General features: G+C 43.1%; 2 protein-coding genes and 1 long non-coding RNA gene across 7 annotated transcripts in view; 1 reads left to right on the top strand and 2 right to left on the bottom strand.

The window, feature by feature from the left end:
- Nucleotides 1–11904, bottom strand: part of KBTBD11 (kelch repeat and BTB domain containing 11) — a 22440-nt gene extending 10536 nt beyond the window's left edge. The window contains exon 1 of one of the 2 annotated variants that reach the window (XM_030036807.1): nucleotides 11785–11904. The gene's annotated coding sequence lies outside the window, so the exon portion shown is untranslated. Of the gene's footprint in view, nucleotides 1–11395; nucleotides 11570–11784 lie in introns of those variants that run through there. The other variant, XM_030036806.1, reaches the window with a different exon arrangement.
- On the top strand, nucleotides 11893–21280 carry LOC115350825. 2 transcript variants are annotated; one of them, XR_003926634.1, is made up of 5 exons: nucleotides 14649–14761; nucleotides 15138–15215; nucleotides 15826–15931; nucleotides 18105–18169; nucleotides 21173–21280. It is a non-coding gene; the product is annotated as an uncharacterized LOC115350825 (long non-coding RNA). The 2 variants fall into 2 exon arrangements; XR_003926633.1 differs by lacking the exons at nucleotides 14649–14761; nucleotides 15138–15215 and adding an exon at nucleotides 11893–12006.
- ARHGEF10 (Rho guanine nucleotide exchange factor 10) overlaps nucleotides 20043–24040 on the bottom strand; it is a 120275-nt gene continuing 116277 nt past the window's right edge. For all 3 annotated transcript variants that reach the window (XM_030036804.2, XM_030036803.2, XM_030036805.2), the window contains one exon: nucleotides 20043–24040. In XM_030036804.2, coding sequence (XP_029892664.1) covers nucleotides 23526–24040 — 515 coding nt within the window. In that variant the 3' untranslated portion in view covers nucleotides 20043–23525.

Raw genomic sequence — 24040 nt, 5'->3', positions numbered from 1 at the left:
AAAGAAGCTGCCACCCACCATAGTCCTAACAAACACCTGTGTTAACATCCTTTTGAGGAATTGCAAGGAGGAAGGACTGATGGTACAGCTTGCTAATGGCAAGCAGCAGAATTCTGAAGAAAATTATCTTCTGTTACATTTAAAGCTAACTACCAAGAATATGTTGAAATTCATGCTGAGCATGAGGAGGGCTTGAATCACAGTATCACATGCAATTTAGGCAACAAGGAACTCTACAGGGAAGCTGAAGACTTAGAAAAGCTAAAAGAGAGTTTGGAGGACTTTGTCAATGACAGAGCAACGACTGCTCCAGCAATCTCAGCAGTTTTGTCTAGCTGAAAACAAAGTACAGGAATTAGACAAAGACAAAACTGAAAAAATAATTCAGAGAAGTTGTGGAACCTTCCCATTATTGAGCAACATGACCAATCTGAGTTAAAAGGTCATGGATTTAGTATAAAACAGGAAAAAGCTGAAAGGGGCTGATGAAAATACAATACTGAACTCCTTCTTCATCCTTTTCTTATCTACAGTGATCAAAGAGTTGTATTGCTATTCTGGTGACACAGAACATTCAAAAATTACAGAATTGCAGAAGATACTTGATAGCTGTGCTGGTTCAAAAGGATCTGAGCTCGTTTGGCTTAAAACAAACTTGTTTTAGCACTTTTTTCAAAACTCGCAAACAGGATAGGTACTGGAAAAGGAAGCAAGCTGTTTAGAGTACATGGCATTTGTGGCCTGATGTCACCTTTTATACTGGGGACTTTTAAGTCAGAAGCTGAATTACTTGGACTGAAACTGTTTTCATTATCATGGGTTTGGTCTAAGGATGATGTAATGTTAATGGACAGAGGAACTGCCAACAAACATGAACTGTATTTACAGACTTGGCAATGACACACTTACAATATCCTGGATGTGTGCCCCCAACCTCAGATGCTGTGAGACATTGCTCAAGTAACAGCACAGATAAGAAGGCGTAGCTTTTTCTGACAGAGCAACTGTAATGAAGAGCTGCAGGTAAAGTTTCCTGGCACTGTATTCATTTGGCAGTTCTTCTGATAAAATCCAGTTAAATGCTTGTTTTTCATTGTTTTCTCTCTATTATTTTTGTGCAGTGCCAATAACCTTTGACCCAGACCTTGTCTTCTAGCAAGACCCACTTTCTCTGGGGAATACGCACATGTGGGAGGAATTGAGTTACTGCTCCCCAGTTCACAAATGGAAACTGCTCTGACTCAGTCCCAGAGTAAATAAAAGCAGTGCTTTCCCTATCATAAGCAACTCTAATTTACATAAGCAGGCTATCCTCCCCAAGAGACACCACACCAGTTCAGAACTGACAGAATGCCGTTCTGCTCCACCTTAGTCCAGGAAATGCTTTTGTAAAAACTTGTACTGCCAAATTTTACCCCAGTAGAGAATTCCCTCAGGATAGGGGCGTCATCTGATCGAGATGATTAAGGAGTCCAAAGAGGCAGGATCATCAAAAGAGAGAAAACATCCCTTGTATTTATTTTAAAAACTAAAAGATGACTGTTAAAAGTAGAACTAGCCAGTGTGAAGACATCCAGCTCAGCCCAGAAGGCAGAATCTTCTGGAGGGCAGACTCAAGTGTAGAGGAGTTTGCATATTTATAAAAATGGTCTGTTACACTCCTGCTCATTGAGCAAATCTGTGAAATTTGGGGGTTAAAAATGGTCTCTTCACAGCTGGGGAAAACATCTGGAGCATAGAGATGCCATTTCTCTGAAGGGGCTTGCAGCACTTGAATTTTTGCATCCTCTTACAGCTTAAACTCTAGATTTTAACCGCTTGATTAACCTCCTGCTTGTAAGAAAAAAAGAATTGTCTTTCAATGTCTCACCTCAAGAAAAAATGCAAGAAGAATAAATATTTTCTTTCCCTTTTTTAAAATTAGGAGTGCTCAAAATTGGGGTTACAATACAATCCTAGTGTCTTGCCCCGCCTACTGGATGTATGCCTTTTGTAGTATTGCATCCATACTCAAGTTGCCTATGCAGCTTCCTTGTGACCTCCCAAGGTGCTGTAATTTTCTCACAACATGTAATGGACGTATGAATGTTTTTATCTCATAACTGCAAAATTTTCATACAACCATAAAGACAAATAAACATTTAAGAAATGCAACGTATGATTACAGACCACACAAGAAACATGTGGGCAGCAGTTCCTCATCAGAAACTCAGAGGAAGAAAAGACTGCGTGTGTCTGGGCAGGGAGGAAGAGAGAGAGGAAGTAAGTCATAATAAAAATATTATCAAAAGCCTGATGAAATTGATACTATAGCTAGCAAATCTAAACTAAAAATATACAAGTTCTAAACAGTCATCATGACTAGAGAAAAGGTTTCCTAGCAGTGATATCCATAGAGACAAACATTCTCTAAAAAGGAAACTATCTTCTTGAGTTCCTTCCAGTTTAGACTCTTCAGAAGTAGTTAGGGAGGAGCAGTGTCTCTCAGGAGTTCTCACACCAAAAAGGAAATAACATTCCCACAACAGCAAAATCTAGCAAATGTTAAGCGTAAGTCCTCTCCAGTATCTCTTAAAAGAAAGAAAGTCTAACAAAAGAAGAACAGTCAGAAACAAGGTTTTGAGTGATTACAATATCTTTGGGGAGAACTCCAGAGCTGATGTGATGTCTTCATCACTAATGCGCTACCAATCAGGAGATAATAGCATGGCAATACCATACTGAATGCAACAGAACTTTTTATGGAAAATTGCTGCTAGTTCTAGACATGGCCCCGTAATTGCAATTCTAGATATAATGTAAGAGCATGTGGTGGTGTCTGTGATAGACTGAAGTTTGGTTACTTTCATCGTATCTGGACACAGCTAACACTACATTAGCTGAACAGCTGTGTATAACATACCAACATAGTGCTACAGCTAAAAGGATGAATGCAGGCCTTGAATGTGTATACTGGGAAATAAGGAGTAACAGTAGGGAAAAGGTTACCTTTCATCTATAGCATTAGTAGGTTTGCAATGAAACAGGGTGGATGGATGGATGGATGGAGGCATGTATGTTCCAGGCTTTACATTTTGGAAGTAGTACTTAAAAATCTGGGAGGACAGAGAAAAGTACCAAATCATTTAAGAGCTATAGAAAAACACTCCAGTGAGAGACTCGCAACAGCACTCTGCAACCAGACATGAGCTTACGCTGCGGCCACACTGCGTGCGCCAGTCTCAAGCCAACTCCCAAGCAAAAAGGTGACACCTAGCTTAGGCACCACCTCACAGCCACACTTCCATGGCTTTGGAGAGAAGGTGGCTTGTGCTAGTCACTTGGAGAACAGGTAGAGCAAGCCTTAGTCAGCCTGAGAAATGCAGTGCTGACACTTTTTCAGGGCTTGGTATGTTTGCTCTGTGACTTGATGACTGTGCACAAGTGTAGGCACATGAAAATTCTGCACACTGATAGCCTTCTTAGGCTGGTGGAGAAAGCCCTTAACAAACCAAGGGGAGGAAGCACAAACAAAGCAAAATATTTACACTACTGAGGAAAAAGGAAAAAAAAAAAAAGACCACAGCATACTGTGGGTACTGAAAGTTTACATGAATTGATGGGGACAGTGAAGAACAGGCTCAAGGAAGGGAAATCTATTGAAGGTGACCAAGTACATACTAAACACTAAAACTGCGTCCAGCTTAGGAGCATCCTGAGCTGGAAAACGGTCAGAGTATTACTATTCAAAGATAAAGCAGTATCCCATGGAGAAATAAATATTTTTACCCTATTACACGCTTCTTTCAATACTGGCTTATGGTCCATGTGGGAGGCAGGATGCTAGGCTAGGTGGACATTTGATCTGACATGGGAAGACCCTTATTCTGATGCGATGAGATGAAGATCAGGAGTGTGTGGCTTGCTGGAAGGCACTTGGGAGTCCAGGGGGAATGAAATTTGACAGGAGCAGACTAGCTGATCTAGCGATCCTTTCTGACCTTAAATTCTGGAAATTGCCATATACCAGGAGTACTGACATCAAGCAAAGCATCAGCTTGTGATGATTAAAAGCCTCATTTGAGCGTTAATGTGGTTAACTGCTGTAATGTTGATTGCAGAAATGCTTTTCAGCATTAAACTGTGTTGTCAACAAATAAATAATTGCAAACATGTTCAAAATCTCTGAGAACACTTTGACAACGTTGGTACTAATAAAGGAGGAGGAGAATATCCACTGAGAAGCCACAGCAAGCAAACCAGAAGATTTCTTCAGATGTATTTTTGAAAATAAAAGAAGAGTCAGGCTTGCTTTTGCGTTCCAGAAGAGCTTTTGATTCCCATGAATGTACTGCATTCTTGCAACACACCTTCTATGTGCTGCATTTAATACAGAAGATGGGCCAATATATTTGGAGAAAATGAAATTCCTTGCCTAAGATAAAGCTAAATTTTGCTTTTAATATCATTATGGAAAGGACATACTGATTAAAGAGCTCAAAGCACCAGAAATCTGCCAGAGTACATCACCATTGTGCTTGAGAAAGACAGAATTTGAGAAGTAACAATAGACTTCAAAGGAAAGCCAACAAAGTCCCATTCTTCTGAGACTTATGCTTAGGAAAAGAAAGTAAAAGGAAAACTTCTAGAGGAGGGAATAATGAAAACACTTCTTTTTCCAGGCAAACTCTAAATCAGGTACTTAAAAGAAAAAAGGCCCACTTTTAAAGACTGAACAGGCTCACTGATTTCTTGATGAATTAAGTAAGCGATGCTTAGAAAGGCAAAAGTCCTTCAGATACATGGTGAATGACACCCTTCTCATTTGTGAAGATCGTATATTGTTTCTTTGCCCAGACAATTCTGCAAACATAAGGTTTACAGTCATTCTAGCCGCAGCTAAAAATTACACTATATCTAGTTAGATTTACGAAATCGTTCCAGGTTTCTGCAGACATTGGACTGGATTCAAAGATGGAAAGACATGCTGCAATGTTAAACATGGCAAAGGCTGACTTTGAGGGCAGTTTTATCTGGCAGATGGCAATGCAACAGAGATATAAGACCTAAGACAGCCAGATCAGATAGCAAAAAAAAACCCTCCAGCATGACAGCCCTAATCCGAAAGGAGGAAAAGAATTAGCTTGCACAGACTTCTCTCTGCCATGGCAGAAGTGCTGCTGGTAGAGTTTGCTGTTGGGTCTGTAACTGTGAACTATTAGGTGACTCATGTGAGTCTGACTTCTTTTGTTATTTCATGGAAACCAGGCCAAGATGGAGAGATGTGGGGCAGGCCTGAGGCCATATTCCTACACAGAATTGATCTGTGGGTGGGATGCACCTCCCAGTTCTCCTGCAAGGGCAGAGATGGATGTTGTGTGTCTGAGCTGTACAGTACTGCTATCTACCTGCAACCAGGTCCTGGAATGGAATCTGGAACACAGGGACAGGTTCTGTGCCCATATGCATTGTGTGGGTACAGTTAGATGCCAATTGATTGGGATCCTCAAAAACGAGCATAGGAGAGCAACCAAGGGCTAGCCAGTAGAAAAATACCAAAGGCTATGGTGATGAAGTGCTTAACTTGTGCGATCAGGTGTTAGTTCTTGCTTTCGGTGCCTTAGCCCAGAATCCTCTCCAAAATAAACCTCAATTATTTTAAAAGATAGCAGTACTGACTCTTGCTGCTACTTTCCCTTTCTCTACAATCTTTAGACCTCTGACCAAGCCCCATGGGAAACTTGCCGCTGCTCCTTCCTTTGTCTGACAAGATTAAAACCCCCAAATGTCAACAGAGTGCCCAAACCATCAAGACTATGAGAGGAGGGTTACTCTCCTCCAGGCTAAAGCTGTATCACTTTTCAGAGAAACAACAAAAAATGTTACTGAGGGAGAGAAAGAAGAATCCTGGGTTCTGTTCCCTGACAAAACGGAAATTTCCGCACTTGTTCCCATTGCCTTTGGCAGGGCAGGGCTCAGTTATAGTGCCTGGAGATCCAAGCCAGTTGTGCCAGGACTGAAAAACACTTTTGCTGATCTCAAAGCAGAAACACATGCTAGAGTCATAGGTATTCGTGGCAAGACTTTACTATCAGAAATACCTGTAGGCTGTCAGCACAGATTTCACCAAGCAATGGGAATGTTTTTAGCAGCAACTATGTAACTGAGGGCTTAACAAAATATGAGGCTACTCCATGTGGTCATTGGAACTGAACAGGGGAAGGAGGGAAAATTGAGTGTAATGCATGCTGTTTACATTACTAGAAGGTAACAGTTGCTGGCCATTCTGAGACAGAAATAAAATAGGTTTCTATTAAAATACCCTTATTTCCATGGCCTGACACTTTCTGCACTGGATGCATAACATTTTTTACTATAATGTGAATTTCATATGCTGAGCCTGGGTGTTCAGGCAAAGGCTTTCTGGCTGCACTGATTTCTCAGACTATACTCAACTTTTACATTTAGAATTTAGTGCAAGTAATTCAATATCTCTCACAATAATCTTTTTTTCCATTTAACACAGCAGATGGGTAACAGTTAAGATGTCTGAATTTAAGGGACAGAAAAGACTGCCTGGTTATCTAATCTTATTCCTCCAAGAACAGGCCAAAGAATTTTACTCCTGTACCAAGCCAATAACTACTGGCTGAATCAGGTCAAAGCATTGTTCTGCTCAAATCGTCCGTCTCACACCTATATGGTTTCTCTGTTTTGGCCAATGACCTTGATGGAAAATCAGGTGTCAAATGGATCATCGTGGATACCTTGAAGAAATATACATGCTGCTTTTCACTTTGGACTTCACTTTTTTGTCTTCTACACTTTTATATCTGCTGACTTGGCAACATTCTGTTTTCCAAAAATGATCCATGCTCTTTCTGAAGAGACATACAGATGGGCAGCACAATCATGAAGGGTGATGATGACCACAGCTACCTCAGGACTGTCCCATCTACTTTTGCACTTCCTGACACAGAGAAGTAAAGATTGTAGTATGGCTGACAAACCTGTGATTCAAACATGTCCTTTTCAAGTGCTACAGGATAAAGGCTTGTTAAGACATGCAGTTAAATTTGCATCATGTGTGACAGTCACGGTGCTACTCTTGCTTTTTAGGTAGCAATCTGGGTAGAGCTGAACAGAGTCAGGACCTGGAGTAAGAACTAGGACCTTCAAATCAGGATGTGAGGCAGAGAGATGTTTGGGGTTATGGTTATGATTTGGGAGGTGTGAGAAGAAGCACAGATTCAGGGGTCCTGGTTTGTGATTCTTGACCATTTTGAGATTTTGATGTTTCACTCATAAGTCTAAAGTTTTGTTGCTTTTGACCAGGGAGAGATCTTAGATACACATCAACAACATCTCTCCAATTGAGGTTTTTCAGCCACTGTACTCTGAAAAGTTGCCTGATTTTGGGGGTGCAGTAGAAGTATTTATTTCCCTGTAGGACTGCAAAATGTCTTGGCAGGGATATTGTCCAGGCATTGGACTAACAATCTAATAGATCCTTGCAACTCTTGTTGCCTATTATAAAAGCCTTCTGGCCTTCTGTCACAGAGAATGAGTTGTACAGACCTCATCCTGACCAATGGGAAGCAGCACCAGTGAATTTTATCATACGCCCTCCTTTTCTTATATCACAGTGTAAAACTTCTTGGGACACATGGCACTGACTAACTCTAAAGCTCACAAAGCAAAACACTCAAATGACATTTACTTTACTGTTTCTGCATCTCCTGTGAAAACCAAACTCCTTCAGGACTCCATTATCGGTTGTTATTAAACAAGAAATACGTTGTCTGTGTGCTGCCCACTTCCATGGCTTTGGAGAGAAAGAGGTTTGTGCTAGTAATCTGCAGCTAGAAACTTCCACCTAAGTTTCACAGGGCTTTTTGATAAAGCCAGAGTCTGACATCACTTTAAATCCTATCCCCATTGTAGTCAAGGGAAAATTCCCATTAACTTCATGAGCATCTGGATTTCCTACACTGTACATACAAACGTGTATGGTAGCTCTTTTTGAACTGAGGCAATGTGGGGAGTTGCAGTAAAGGAGAGATGAAAGAAAGCTATAGGATAAGAGGAGAGCTCTCCCATTAAGAGATTTGTCTTTGACTGACGGAATCAGAACGTTTGCTGTTTGCATGCCATTCTCGTAGCAAAGGGTTGGCTTTTGGTTCTTACTGTCTAACACTTTAAAATATGGGTCACAGAAATAATAGTTTATCTCCAGAGCTTAGGGCCTGTTCTTCCAATCTACTTACAAGAGAGGGAGAGAGGAAAGCAGAACTGCTTCCAAGAAAAAAAAAATAAAAATGATTGCAGATCTCAGACAGGTTGATAGTCTGAAATGATTCAGAAGTCCAGGAGCCTTCCAGCAGTTAGAGATCCACATGCAAAGCTTACTCTGCTCCTTAAATACTCCTGGAGGAATCAGTATCCAGAAAAACAACAGCCAGCTTGTGCTAATCTGTGAATGCGTATGTGTAAAATAACTTCAATACTATTAATTAATGCAAATCATGTTGTGACAGACAACATAACAGCATGGAAGCTGCTTGTCCAACTTACGTGGATTTGTATGGAAAGGTTACGGTTTCTGGCGTGTTTCCGAGTGAATTAAAAAAGGCTGTCAACCCGTCTGTTTTAGCCAGAGGCATAGCAATGGCAGCTCGTGAAACATCGCACCTGAAAAGCATTTGTGTGACACATCTCTCTTCTCCCTCTGACACACTGTGCAAAATCTGTAGAACTACTGGATATTTTTTTTCCAGCTTGTTTTGCATTAAATAAACTGACTTAACCAATCATGAATTCCTGCCATCCTCACTGATGAAGTATAAGAAACTGGAAAGTACCAAATGTGCAGTGCAGAACAAAGGACCTAGCCAACTCTTTTAGATTAACACTCAATCACCCATATACAATACTGACACATTCTTGTAATTCTTTCAAAGCCAAAACTGCCAGTTAGCATCCAAGGAGCATTTTAGGATGAGGACAGAAAAAAGGCTACAGGATTGTCAACACTGTCTAAGGAAAACATAGCATGTATGGTCCTGATCCTGCAGAGAGGTACATGCAGATTTAAATGCTCTGGTCACAGAACTAGCCCCACTTGTATATGCCAACGTCTACATATGTAAACTGAGTGTTTGCTTAATTAACTACAGGAGGAAGGTAAACTCTCTATCCATTCACTGTATAGTCACGTGATTATGAGTGCTGGTACAAGGAAGCGGGTAGGAATGTATGGCCCAGGGTAGGGAAGGAGCAGGGTCCTTTCCCGCTCAGTGACAACTCAGTCATAGATCAGGTTAAACTGGTTGTCAGATCATGAACTGCTATAAAGTAATTCTTCTTCAATGAAAGGAACTAATCATGCCTGTTCTCTGACAAAACAACACTGAGACCAAAAACGAAGCAGAAAGAACAGATGATGACAATTCCATTGAAAAGTAAAACAGCGGACATAAAAATGTCATGTCCTGAGAAGGCTAATGCGATCAAACACAATGAAAATGAGCTCATTTTTTAAATGGGTATTTCCAAGGATGTGAAGTGTCTCAGCTTCTGTTCACAGGAAATAAATGGCCTCCTAACTGCAATGCTGTAGAATCTTAGTAGGGATAAACAGCAAAACCCCTGCAAAATCCATACAGGATCTCACAAGACTTAAAAAAAAAAAAAAAAGAAAAAAGAAAAAAAGAGTTTAATTTTACTTTAAAAGAAATTTCAGGATTTCCTTTCATGTTTTATTATACCCTTCTTTAGCAGCCAGCTGCCCCTAATATCCTCTTGCAACAGGATACTACAGGATGCCGAAACCCCTGGTAAGTACGATCTGGATCCAGTCATCTAACCACATCACTGTCTCTACAGCAACCTAGGCCAGCTCTAAATACTATAATCCTGCTTTACTGTAGTAAAGCCAGTTAATGGCTTTCATTTAATGTTCCTGCCAAATAATGGTGCTCTAATATTTATTGACATTTCAAATCTGTCCACCTATTTGGACTATTTGTTACACTGAAAAGTGATGCAAGCAAAGCATTCGTAGAAGAAAGGAAGCTTTTAAGGATTTCAGTCTTTTGATATTGTCAAGGCGCAGTCCTGCAAACTCCAGCTCCTAAGAGTGTCACCATTGACTTCAGCGTCACTACTGCCAGGAGCAAGTCCCTGCAGAGTGGGGGGGGAGCTGGGGCAGGCAAGGGACCAGTCCTCAGCTCTCTGGCAGGTTCTCATCAGACAGTGCCATTAGCAGTGGATGACCAGAGGATCCCATTGGCATGCACTGGATGTCCTAATTAAAGGGTGAATAAATGCTGTTTGATGGGCCCTGGGAAGAGGAGAGTGCAGAACAGGCAGGATGGGCCAGAGAGTTAAACCGGGGAGCAAATATTGCTTTGTCAATACTAGTGACAATTTAATTATTATTTTCCATAAACATGCCATTTAATTCCTTCTTGGGAGACAGATGGTTAAGTCTCTGAAAAACAGAGGAGCTCTTTAGCTTCTCAGATCATATAAAAGGATTGTTCTATTTTATTGCTATTCTATTTTTTATTGCCCTACTTTTTTCTACCTTTTTGTTCTAGTTTTCTATTGTTCAATTTAATTGCTGTGGGAAAGCTTTACAGAATATTGTTTCTAGAGGGTTTTATTTTTCCTTGATGGGTGACGAAAGTTGGCTATAGGATTTAATACTACCATTTTCTACGCTACGTGCAAGTTTGGGTTTGGGAGCCGGCTTTTTGTTGCTTTAAAGGACCAGACCTAAAAACCTACCGGATTCGGACAAACGAAATTCAGCAGGACTTTTTTTCAGGCATCTTCCACCCTGCAAAATCATGCACGCGTGTGTACGCCTAGGGCTTGCACCACTCGTGTGCTTTTAGTAGGATGGGGAAGCACGCCATGAAGAATTTATAGCGGGAAGCAATCTGCTGCTGCTACACATCCCTAAACGCTACCGTAAAGATGCGTTTAGATTTGTAATAGGTCAGCAGGATAAAAAAAAAAAAAAAATATATAAAATACGCAGGCACCGGGTTTGGCTCCTCTGCGACATACGGAGAAGGGATGTGGGGGTATGCCCGGCCTCCCTCCTGTCCAGGGGAGGCGGATTAAGGGGGTCTGAGGGAAGAGGAACGCACGATGAAGCCTGGCGGTGCTGCAACCCCCCACACAGACGCGGCTACCGGGGTTTTTTACCTCAGCTATCGGCCGATACCGGCACCAATCCTCCCCGGAGGCTCCGCGGCGGCGGGCCGGGAGGCGGGGGGGGGGGTCGGGCACGTCCCGGGGCCGGTGCCCCGGCCCCGGGACGTGCCCGACCCCCCCCCGCCTCCCGGCCCGCCGCCGCGTTGCCTCTGCGCTCTCCTCCCAGCAAGGCGGGCATGCAGGGGCTTACCTTTCGGCGACGGCCGGCGAGCCCCTCGTCTCTCCGGGGAAGCTCCCTCCGCCCTCGCCTCGGGGCCGTCAGCGCGGCGGCCCCGCCGCCTTGCCCACCGCAGCGGGAGCCGGCGGGGGGGGGGGGGGGGGAAGCCGGGAAGGAGAAGCGGGAAGGGGTTGGGGGGGGGGGGGGGGGGGGGGGGGGGGGGGGGGGGGAGAGAGCGGCGGTGCGATGCCAGGCGACGCAAATGGCTGAAGCGCAGGGGCCGGGCTGGCGGAGGGGGCCGGGCGGCCGCTGCGTGGAGGGGGCGCGGGGCCGCGCTCAGCCCCTTTGTTCGCCCGCCACAGTCGCACACGCAGGGAGGGAGGAGGAAGGCGGGGGGGGGGGGGGGGGGGGGGTGTACAGACCTGTTGCTCCCGGCGAGGGGCAGCCGCCGAGGCGGGAAGCGGCGACACCGCTCCGGGCCGGCCGTTCCGCGCTCCCCCGTTGGGGTGAGGCGGGCCGGGCGGGGGAGGGCGGCGGAACGGCCCCACCTGCCCGCGCTGAGGAGAAACTCCCTCCTGGCGGCGCCGGGCGGGGAAACGGCGGGTCCTCACCTCCGGGCGGGGTCGGGGGGAGCCGTCCCTGAGGTAAAACCGGGTGAGGCAAGGCCGGGGGGAGCCGTCCCTGAGGTAAAACCGGGTGAGGCAAGGCCGGGGGGAGCCGTCCCTGAGGTAAAACCGGGTGAGGCAAGGCCGGGGTGGGGAGGCGGGTTGCTGCAGCAGCCCCTGGCCCCAGCGCGGCGGGCCTGGTGGACACACGGCGCCCCGAGTGGGGCTTCCAGGCCGGAGCCGCGAGTGACCGCGGTCTCTCGGGGAGAGCCCGTCCGCTCCCCGGCGCCGGCCGTGCTCGCTGCGGGAAGCGACGGGGAAGGGTTTCCAGCCGGAGCCTTCTGCCGGCGGAGGAGTAACGAGGCCAGGTGGTTTCTGTTTGACTGCAGTGGGGGTCTGGGTCCCATTTTGTCCTGCTCTTCAAAGCTGAGGCTCTCATCAGGATTCCCTGAATTAGACCCGTTTCCCAGGTTCTTGAAAAAACCCCTCGTGTTACATTAGTTGTACCCTGGGTCTGCTCCTGATGCAGTCGGTGGTACTTACCTGGCTCCCGTCCCACCACGAGCTGCAATCTGACATCTACCAAGACAGCAGACACTGACACCGTGCTGTCCAAGCCTTTCTAAACCATTGCTGGTGCCTGGATATATCATATTGCCATTGCAACGTATAGTTTTCCTGTGATACTGCTGTCTCAAAACACTAGTCATCCGCGGCTTTTCTCTTTTCCCCTCTTTCCACCAACACCAGGGTCCTGTCGGACTGGTTCTCCTGCAGCCACCCAGCAAGTGGCTCCTGGCCCTGGGAGACACTCCTGAGCAGACTTGCAAAGCTACTCCCGTCTCCTCTCGCAAATTAACCTGACAATTAATTTTTTCTCTGCTGGCAGTGTAACCATTGCAGCTGTATGTTCTTCCAGCTTCCTGGTGGTGATGGTTAAGCATGGTTGGGTGTCTACTCATTCATTTTGTCCCATTGCTCCTACTTTTTGACTATGGTTTTGCTAAAACTCTTACGTGTTGAGTTAGCCCTTAATACACTAAAGTGCTTGCATGCGGTGCTGGGTAAGTGTAACCACTTGAAACCCTTGGCTCTGCTCGTGTTGTGCACTTAAGCGTAGTGCTTAGCCAGAAGGCTGGTTTTCAAGCTGACGTCATGTCTCAACTCTACTGAGAGAGGTCAGCGTGCTTCTTGGTGCCGTAAGATAAATAAGTGATAATCATACAGTGTCGCAGCAGTTTAGAATAATTGGTAACTACATGTGGCTTTAGCATAATTGTGAATTTCCCGCTGGCCCCTGATTTGGGTGCATTACATGATTGGACTGTTAGTTTCTGTACATGGTTTTATTCCTAGCTAGCTGGAAGAAGTTTCCGTGTGATACAGCAGATTCATTAAAGCCTGCCAGAAATAACTCTTCTCTCTTGACATCAGGAACTAATCTTCCTGCTGTTTCGTGTTACTTTAAATGCTGTATATTTCAAGATGACACTGAAATTAGACAACTGATACAGGTCTTGGGAAATTATTTTCACTTTTAAAATCCTCATTGTTCTATTCCTCTGTGGAAGATCATCTCTGCTTGAGGTACCTGACTTCTGTTCACACTGATAAGAGTTATGTGGCTGTGGCAGCAGTATCATATTGGAGATTATTTGAGATCGTTCTGACTCATGCTTTTTGAATATATGATGATTTTAAGCACTACTGGATTTGCTTAGCTCCTCTTCAGGTTTAACCGCCGCATCACATTGCAGTCTGTGTGTACACAGAGGTGTCCGAGCTACGGTTTCTGGAGATGGATGAAAATCAGCGGTGGGTAGGAAGTAGCTTATTGTGTGTTTATGCGCCATACTTGCCCCTGTGGCTGGAGCCAGCAAAAGACCTATACAAAATCCAAGCTCCTTGGAGGTCCTAGCCCAAGAAGTCACGTAGCGCTTGGCTGTTGCAGACTTTATCGTTTGCCCTCACTGAACATTGCCAGAAGCAGATTGGGTAAAATTACCTCAGTTCTGCTTTTTGATTTGCGCAGTGATTCCCTAACTTTGTAAGCCTAAGTCTACTGTTCTCCTTCCAAGTTTCTTTCCGGTCCCCATGCACCTTTGTCATCAAACACAAGGTTTGTTTCACAAACAAGTGAGAACAGATATAAAGGAGAGTTGCTGACCTCTTAGCACAACTTTTGCAAAATACTGCTCCTCTGTGGATCATAGGCTGGGAAACATCCCATGGAGAATAAGGCTGCTCATCAACTAGCCTTTCAGTTTTCTGTAGAACTGGAGATGATGCTAAAAACTGGGACATGCATTGTAGAAATCATCTCAGTTCTAGTTGTTTGGTTTCCCTACTTAACTTGAGTACCTTCAGGCTCCATTTATAATTAATGTACAGGAATAACCATGTCTGGAGGGCAATTTTTCTCACCTATCATCTTAGACATCTTATCTCAGGATGAGGTGAATCATCCTTTGGTATTCCTTGATTCTCTCCATTAGCTGTAAAGTCAGACTGGTACAGCTGTAGACAATTTTTAACCACCTAAATTACATGAGACGAATCATTGTCCCAGTACAGAAAAGCCCCTGTCCTGAAGAAATCAGGTATCGCACAGCTTACATGATACATAATTTGGTGCCTGTCATGCATTTCTGTAGCCCAGCCAACATGACAAATATTCACAGGGACTGATTGCTTCTAACTGCTGCTACTGGCCATCAGGACTTGCTGAGATACCTGTGTTCTGCAAGGGACAATTAGTCTGCAGCAACAACAGTAGAGTGGTGAGCACAGTAAGGTGAGGAAAGTGTTTGTTCTGCTCTGTCCTCGAAACCTTAGCTAGTTCCTGCCCGGTCACATACAGTGGACTTCCTTCTGGACATACAGCCCATCCCCTCTGTCTCTCACATACCAGCAATAGTGCTCAATAATAAAAAGGGAATGCAGTTTGGAACAAAAGGATTTTATCAGATGTTTATCCTGCAAAAATAATAATAATAAAAAAAAACAGATGAAGAAATAGGAAGGTTTCTTCATCTTGTACACCTTTCTGTCTGTTTAAGCCACATCAGGCGAAACAGAAGATTTTCAATTTCTTCTTCCTAGAAGGCATCAGCCTGTGATATCTCTAGTGCAGAAATGGGCAATAGAGCTGAATGCCATTCTCATGACAGGGTCACCAAATGGCATCCCAATCCAGAGAGATGTACCTCTGCTGAGAGCTTATCAGGGCCCTGCTCTTCCTGGGACAGGTACTGCATTTCTTTCCTTTCCCCCCTGGCTGCAGCAGCAGCTGCAGGGCTGTGGTTCCCAGCTCCGAGGCTGTCGCGCAGGACTGGGCCGCCCTGGTAGCTGGAGCAAATGCACTGTTCCTCAGTAAAATTAGCCAGCAGACCACATAAAAAATTAATCGGCCTGGTCTCAGGGGGGTTGATTCTTGGCTAGTGAAGCTACAGAATTCCTCATTTAAGGAGGTTAGGAATCATTTAACAAAATTGTTATTTCATCCAGATGAAATACTTAATCTGTATTCTATGGACCAAGAGGCTTTAAACCTTCCTAGATAATGGGCTCAGAATGTAGCGCACCCAGGCGTACGCAGGCTAGCTTTTACAAGTAAGCAAGGTGGAATCCTGCAGATAGGTAGTGTACCCATGGCAGCATGGAGCTGAGCACAGGTCCATGCTCAATTATTTACCCAGCTAATTAGGTGGGCTTTCCAGCCTTCTCTTTCTGAGTCTGTTACATTGCAGGCACATCTCCAGCACACTAGGTAGGACTGGTATATCTACACAGTCTAGACTTGGTACCAGTGTCTATGCAGATGCAAAGCTGCTGGTAGGCTATTCTTTTGTCTTTTAGATTGGCACAAGGACATCTTGGAAGAATAAACTTTGCAGCATCAAAATTCTGGAACTGGCATAGGTGAAGCTTGGTAGTATTCCTCCTGTGCGCACCGGAGTATCAGGTACATAGTGGCAGTAGCTGATGTTCGTGGTCCCCGCAGTACCCAGAGATCTGGTTCATGGCCAGAAGCCAAAACGTAAAAACAAACCAAACCAAACCAAATGGAAAAGAAAACCTGACTCCTTTTGCTTGTTCTGTGTTTGACAGTTGAACACTCCTGTGTGAAATGCTTCTTGGTATTATAACACAATGGCCTCAAGGATTGGTTTGATGCTATTGCTGGCCCAGACAAAATGCTTATTGTATTTCTGCTGAGCAGCCAAAGATACCTAAAATACATTTTATACATTTGGAATACAAAAACCATACATGCTGTAGGCACATTACACTGGATGCATTGTATACATCTGATGCTGACCCAAGCTGATTTGCCTTTGTGTACTAGTTTTCACACATCCCTGTAATACACGCAAATAGTAGAATTGAGAGGTACGGGCTGGTTGCATCTGGAGGGTTATCAGCTTGTAGCAGATAGAGTGGTAGTAGTCATAAGGAAAAACAGATCATAAAGATTTCTTCAGTGTTTGGTTGCATACTTCTATGCACTGGAGACAGATCAATATTGTTTTTAATTTAAGAAAAAACCAACAAACAACATAACAAAAGAGACTGTATTAGTGCAGAGTTTTATCACCCCAAACAATGCTCTGAACAGGTAGAACAGCTTTTAATGAGGTTGAAAGCATTTGATAAGGTTAAAAGGTGGGGACCACACAGCATTTACTTAGATGAACAATTGAGAAAATGTGCACATCCTCTCCTCATTTGCTAAAAAGATAATAAAAACCCAAAGAATTTGAAAAAGCAAATGAAAGCCTACCATTGCTCTTTACAGTGCTCTGAGATTATCCAGTCAACATTTCTTCCCAGCCGTAATCGGCCATGGATTGTCCCACCACCTGTCTCGTCAAAATGCATCTATGACTATGGCTCGCGAGCAAAATACCTCGTGATCAGTACATTTCTCCCAAAATACTGGTCTATCAGTGAAATGTCATCACGTATATGTATAGGCTATAACCAGCTTTGCTTGCCTGAACAGTAAGGTTTGTGTTGGGAAGGGACGGGCATGGGCATCCCACCCGATACGGCCTCAGGATGTGTGTCAGTAACATTTGAAGCGCTCTGGAGTTCAGCAGTGTAGATGCGGCTTAAGTTAACTGACAGTGTCAGTTGCTTGTGATCGGGATTAACAGCCTCACAGACTGCTCTGACCAACATCGCAGAAAAGTTATGGCACTTAAAAATCTTGGCTGAACTAGGGGTAATCCTCCTCACTAATGCACGTGGTCTGTGCTACCCAACCCTCCAGAAAAAAAAAAAATCTCTTTAGAAAGGGAACATTAAGACATGTTAGATCTCTTTAGAAAGGGAACATGTGTAGTCTGACAGGCATGTTCTGCAACTTGAAATGCACACAGAAAGAACCAACCAGAAAGGCCCACAGGAAACAACTTTTACAATTTGCTTTGGAAGGCGTGAGTTAATGTGGGTTTTGTGCCAATATTCAAGGCGACCCTGGTGCTCAAGGTGAAACCCACAGAATTTCTCTCCAGTGTGGAATAATAGAAAGCAAAAATAAAAATTCTGTAACTCTGTAGCTAAGTGGTATCTGGTTTCTTTAAAACCTTTCTTGTTATCTGCATTTGGGCATGTAAATATACAGATTTCAGTGGAAATTAAGTACTTTGTTGCTTGAGAAAATTCTGCTGGAGGCTCGCTCACCTGAATCTTTTGATGTCACAATAACTCCTTAAATCAGACTTCCAGTGAATTCTTACAATGATTTCATCTCCCCTGAGGTGTGTCATTTTAATCCTAGGTGTTCTGGCTCATCTTCCAGGTCGGGACACACATTAATGGTAACTGTGATTATCCCCAGAGTATAACAATATGCACACAGGAGAACTTGCAGTTCTGCTGTCAAGGCCTGTTTTGCTGGAGGAAAAAAAATAATTCCCTTTGAACACCTTTGAAGGTCGTGCCGTGAAAGACTAACTGCCTTCATAGCGTGGTTTATGGAGCTTGGCCAAAGCACTTGAAGTGCTTTCGGTCATACCTCGACATTGTTGCATTTCAAATGGAGTCACACAGTAAATCTTCATTTGCCTAGGAAATTTTCAGATCCTTTCATCTGAAGCTGTTTCAGTTGCTATTTGGATTCTTTGTTTTAGGAGGCGAAGAGTGTTTCTGGCACTTTGGTAGCTGGGCATGCCTTTAAGGAAAGTGCTATGATCAAGTAAGCGCAAGTACGAGGCAGCAGCAAATCAACTAATTCTGAAAAATCTTGAGCTAGATTTCTCAAATCAAAGAGCAGATAGATCTAGCAGCGTGCATGCTGCATTTGTAAGGAGATGGGATGTAGATTCTACATACAGCTACAAAACCCCTAAATCGGAAAGGTGAAGGAAGTAAACCAGAATTTTGAGCTGTGGCGTAGTGGAAGCAGCTGTTGAACCATCAGACTAACAATGAGACTCCTCATACCGACCCCTGGTAGCTGTATGGCAGGGGTCAAGTCTCCACTAGTACATATTTCTGTCTCCTGACTGTAGGAGACTAGTCTCAAGTTCTAGACTGCTAGGCAACCATCCCACATGAAGTAGGTTGTATGGACACGTTAGGCTACACCTGTATCAAGAAACCAGAGGCAGAGAGCCTAGTCTGCAAGTAGCACCACACCGTTCACATCCACGGAGTTAATCAGTCCCCAAAATATCCCAGACAAGTGGCCTTGTCAATGCTGTCTGATGGGAGCAGCCCAGGCCAGGCTCGCTCCCAGAGAGCCAGCTACTAACTCTGACCACGGGTCAGTGCTCGAGTTGCTGCCCCGGCCCCGGCCGGTTTACTAGCACTGGCAGTTTCAGCAACCGCACGTACAGAACGCCTGCAAGGAGGCGGCAGTTCAAAGGGCTGATCGTGGGCTTAGAAAGCAGCAATGGCTTTAACCTGTGTGCTTGCACAGACTCATCTCATGCGGCTTCAAGTCAGGCAAACGCTTTTCAGCTCCACTTCTTCCTAGCTACGGATGATATTAATCTGCCTTCTTAACAGGACTATTACTGCGTGAAGTAGTATTACTGTGAAGATACATAAAGCTACCTAAAAATCCTGTATCAACTCCACGGTATCACTCATTGCGATAGATTAACTCTTATAGAACCCTCCATCATAGTCTCACCTTTCAAACCACAGATTTTTCTCACCCACAAATGCATTTTACAAAAACCTAATTTGTCTTTACACGGTCAGAAAATTAAATAGGACAGAAGAGAGAGGAACAGTGAAGTTTAAGCACCTAACCACAGTTCAGGAAACCCTTCCCAATATTCAGTCCTCTCTCAAAGGGGCAGTAAGCAATTTTTAGCCCTCAGCCTCCCACCCATAAATAACGACTTGTAAATTCCCATTGAGATAGAATCTGTTTTCAGGGGTGCAAATGTACAGTATCCTGCACTCATGCAATTTGATGTTTTTCAGAGGTGTGGTATAAATATATGTATAAAAGAGGTGTGGTATAAAAACAGGAGCAAAAAGGCAGGCTTTACGAGCAACCAAGCAGTTCTCAATAACTCTTATTGTTTATTTATAGTAGTGCAGGTACGCACAAAAAGGCTATTGCCGAGTCTGATGAATACAAGTCTCAGTATTTAAACACAATCATGGGATTCGGTATATATCCTTTAGGGCAGATTAATTAGAATGAATTGCCAGTTAGCAACTGAAAATTAATTTCATCTGTTAATGCTTTTGCTCTGCAATACTCATTTTGAATATTAATGCTTCTCATTTTTATGCATCATGCATGCTGCCCCAGTGCTGATGCATACTCCAGGTAGACAGCATAGTAGAAATTCTACTGCTTAGACACTGGGTCCATTGATACAGGGGTCAAAGTCATTGTAAGAGACTGCATCACTTTCAGAAATTGCATTTGCTGGTGTTAAATTGTAGAAACTATAAAAATAATAAAAAAAAAAATCTTTGCTGTCCTAATCACATATCCTATTTTCCCTCTCGTGAGTCCATTAATACATATATTATTGATTAATGCATGCCACAAATTTCAGCCTTCTAGTTAAAATGACGACCCAAGAAATGTACTTCTGAAGTTAATTTTTATCGCATTTTTTATTAAACATTTTTCTCAGTTTATACTTTGAACATAAATACACAAGTTTTATGGCTCATGTTATAAAAGACACTACCATGTGTTAGAAAACATATATAGAATATATCGTAGTGGTTACACTTGCTCCCCTCTTTTCCTAATATTTTCCATAACTTCTATTAATCTAGAAAAGCAGTATCAGAAAGCAAAATCCAACCTATCTATCAGCACAGTCTACAACAGCTATAGAGACAATTTGCCAGCTGTAAGAGAAACTTTGGTTCCTGCCCATTTTCATAGTAAGGGAATACCAGTTAGCTGCATATCAGAAAACAAACATCACACCTTGCGCTCAGTTAGTTACTAAAAATCTAGTTCATGACAATGTGTACTTTTGCAGACAGACATACAGCTTCTTTTTTGCTTTACAGCTTAGTAAGATAAATAGATATGTATTTTCAAAATAGTGTAATGTAAATGAGGGACCCAGTTCTGTTCTTACTGAAGACACTGGCAAGAGTCCGATGTACTTTCAGAAGAGCAGGTTTGTACTTTGTTTCTACTGTTTTATTGATAAAACTGAAGGATATTACATTTCAGCTGGAAGATAGGATGAATTTCACTTTAAAAGTCTCATGCATTACTGCTAGCAGATCCTGTAATAAGGCCATGCATGGATTTCCAGCTGAATGTGTGGTGGACTCTGCTTACTGCTCCTACTGATAAAGATCCACGAGAGTGGACGTGATCCTCCAGTCCCAAAGGCACAGATGTGGAATCCCACACCCAAGGAGCACGCAGAATAAAACCTGTGGTCTTTTTACTGCAGTGTAGCAAAGGGATACTAGATTATATATGCTTTATACACAGAAGAATCTTTTAACTTGTTTTTCAATATACATACATTAAACTGTACAATGTAGTACTTCCACACAGTGGGCAAACAGCAGCTCCCAGGGCCACAGCTATGGAAGAGTGTAGAAAATGCAACTGGCCTTGATCCCTCAAGCCAGGCAAGCCCAGGCAGTAGGCCAGGGAGAAGAGGGAAAGTTTGGGAAAATGCTGCCAGCTGCCTGGCTTAGAGGCACGCTGCTTTTTTTTTTTTTTTTTTTTTTTTTCCCCCCCCACCAGCACTGATGCCAACACTTAACCCCATGCTGACGCTGACAGCACCCAACTGAAGTTGCAAGATACACAGCGGAAGACACAGAATAAAAGCACAAAATGGTAATGAAAACCCTAAACCTACAATCCCATCTGTAACAAGTGTCCTTCGTGACTTATTAAAGTCCGTGCTATTCTGGCTCAAGAATCCCATTCTGATCAGGATGCAGGCAAAACCTCTGAAAAGAAATTGGGGTGCGTATCTGATTTTTGAAATGTCTATTTTGGTGCCGCCTCACAGGCAAAGACTGACTGCACTGGCATTCCCTCTGTCCCATGTACTTGGTGGCAGGGAAGACCTGACGTTACTCCAGTGCTCTGTCAAACTTGGTAAGTCAGCCCACCCACCGATTTTGGGGTCACCTTGATAGAGGTTTGCTTTTTAGAGCAGACAGACTGAAAATTTAAGAGATACATAAATCTGCTGCAGAATAAAGATGACAAATTTCAGCAACATTAAAAAAACCCCACCAACCTACCACTATTTTGAAAAAAAACCTTTATCTTATATCGAACAAAGTAATTCAGTCCCTAGTACAGTTTACCTTGACATGTCAAGTGCTGGGAAACACTGTAATTATGGTTGATGTCGATTTAAACTAGGCAGATTGAAACAAACCATGGTGGAATCAAGGAGTTTGCATTAGAAGTAGCAGAAATAATTTCAGGGCAAACCACCCCCTTACTGGGATGATAATAACAGCACCAAAGTAGCCGGAAGTTTTACTTGATTCTAGTCAATGCATACATCTGACAAACCTCCTGCTTCAGATATATTTAATTTGCATTTTACTGAACTGATGGACAGTATTAGAGTTCTTAACATATTCAACTGAAATTTAATCACCCTAATTTCTCTGTATCTTTCAGTCTATTGACGAGGGAAAATGATGTTCCCAGTGACTCCATTCAACATGTTATCTGTATTAAACATATTTTGACTGAAGGATGTGTCTCATCACCATTTTTGGCAACATCTTTCTGAGCTGAAGGCTCTGGTCTTATATTACACATGCAGAGACTAGCACATAAATCAATTTCAATAGGAATCCCAAATTCAAAGTTTCCTTTGGAAATACATCGATTCATTAAGAAACGATGATTAGGTCTCTATTTAGAATTCAGCCCTCTAACACCACCAAAGCAACCGCTTGCCTGACCGCGTGAATGAAGCCATGCACACTATTTTCACAATATCCATTTACATGACCATGCTTTGCTGAAACTCTGGGTGAAAAGAGGTGACCGCCACTCAGATATGACCATATCTCTGCTGTTGCGCTGTGACATTATTTGATAGGTGTTTGCCTGAGGCCACAGCACAAATCAATTGGTGTAGGACCTACACCCACAGTGATTACCCGCACTTCCTATAGATATTCCAATATTAGTGTACATCTCCCCAGTTAATGATTTAATTAATAATTTCATTATTAAGTTCCTGGATGTGCATGCCTCCTTAAAAACAGCATAGTGCATGTCTAGCTTTGATAACCAAGTTGCTGGGGAGAATGCATTAGCAGCACTCCAGTGCACAGCTGTCCTGTATCTGTATTTTCTATTTATTTGCCCTAAGCCATAGCACCCTTAGAACTTTCTCTGTACAACAAAGGCCAGTCACAGGCACATTGCACCTAGCAAGAAAATTAATGTGCTTTTTGTACTGCAACGTTTTTAATAATACTGAGCATTAGAAATAATAATAATAATAATAAAAATAATAAAATAATAATAAATCTATTTTCTATGTTGAAATAAACAAATACCAATCAATTAATATAACTGCTTTTGTCCAGACCCAACTCTGGCTTGTGGAATGATGTTACAAACTATTATAGTAATTACCAAATTAGTATTAGCTTGCATTAGACTATTTATTGTTTAAAAATATTTGCTAATTTGTTAATATCTACAGTCCATGCAATATGTCACTTTGGAAAAAGAAACAACAGCTGATTTACATAAGCAAAAACCAGCATGAGACATGGCATGTGTTCTTTGCCTTCCCTAAGTGCTACAGAACATAATTATGATATTTATAAATGTAAATATAAATAAGGTAGAGATTCTAAAACCATTTAAAAGTGTCTAACAGATCCTTTTTGTTCTAAGTATCAAGGACAGCATCAACAGCTAAATGAACACTGCAGAATGTTCTAAGTATGCGAGGACTGTCTTGCAACCCTTAATCCTGTGATCAAAGCCTACTGAAATTGTTCCCAGGTGTATAAAGACTACCCATTTGGGTCCTAAGCTGGCATTTCTGTAAAAGGATATCAGACTTTTTTTGATAGCAGAAAGTATTTTGGATTTAGTCCAGTTAGATATTTAATAGCGGGATTTGCCAGACCATCACTGAAGACACTAGTTCATCTGGTCGCTGCTGCTTGGTCTTCTTGTTCACTCTTCTGTGTCCTTGGCCACCAGAAATGACTAATACTGAACTTGCTTTCATTTTCTTGGATCTCTGTCTTTTACTTTTACATGAGATATTTTGATCATTCAAAAGCTCATAAATGTTACTGTCCTCTGGCCTGTGTTCTAGGGAACTTGATCCGTGAGACAAAGTAAGGGATCCAGAAGATGATGACAAGTCACTTTTTTGTGCAATGGATCCTACTGAGCCCCCCAGCCAAATTGCAGTGTCATGGGTGTTACTAAGGCAAGAGCTTGGTCTTTCGTTGTGCAGAACGTTCTTTTGGTCGTCGTCTTTAGGTTCTGAGCTAGGAGGCAGGCTGTTCCTCAGTTTGTTTCTGTTCTTCTTGTTTATAGATGCAGCCGTGACAAGAAACTTGACCGGGCCATTGTGTGCATGATATGACACCATTCCTCTTC

The sequence above is a fragment of the Aquila chrysaetos genome, chromosome 15, assembly GCF_900496995.4.
Source record: "Aquila chrysaetos chrysaetos chromosome 15, bAquChr1.4, whole genome shotgun sequence".
In the NCBI taxonomy this organism is placed as follows: Eukaryota; Metazoa; Chordata; class Aves; order Accipitriformes; family Accipitridae; genus Aquila; species Aquila chrysaetos.
The sequence above is the reverse complement of the archived record's forward strand: the minus strand, read 5'-3'. Positions and strand labels throughout refer to the sequence as shown.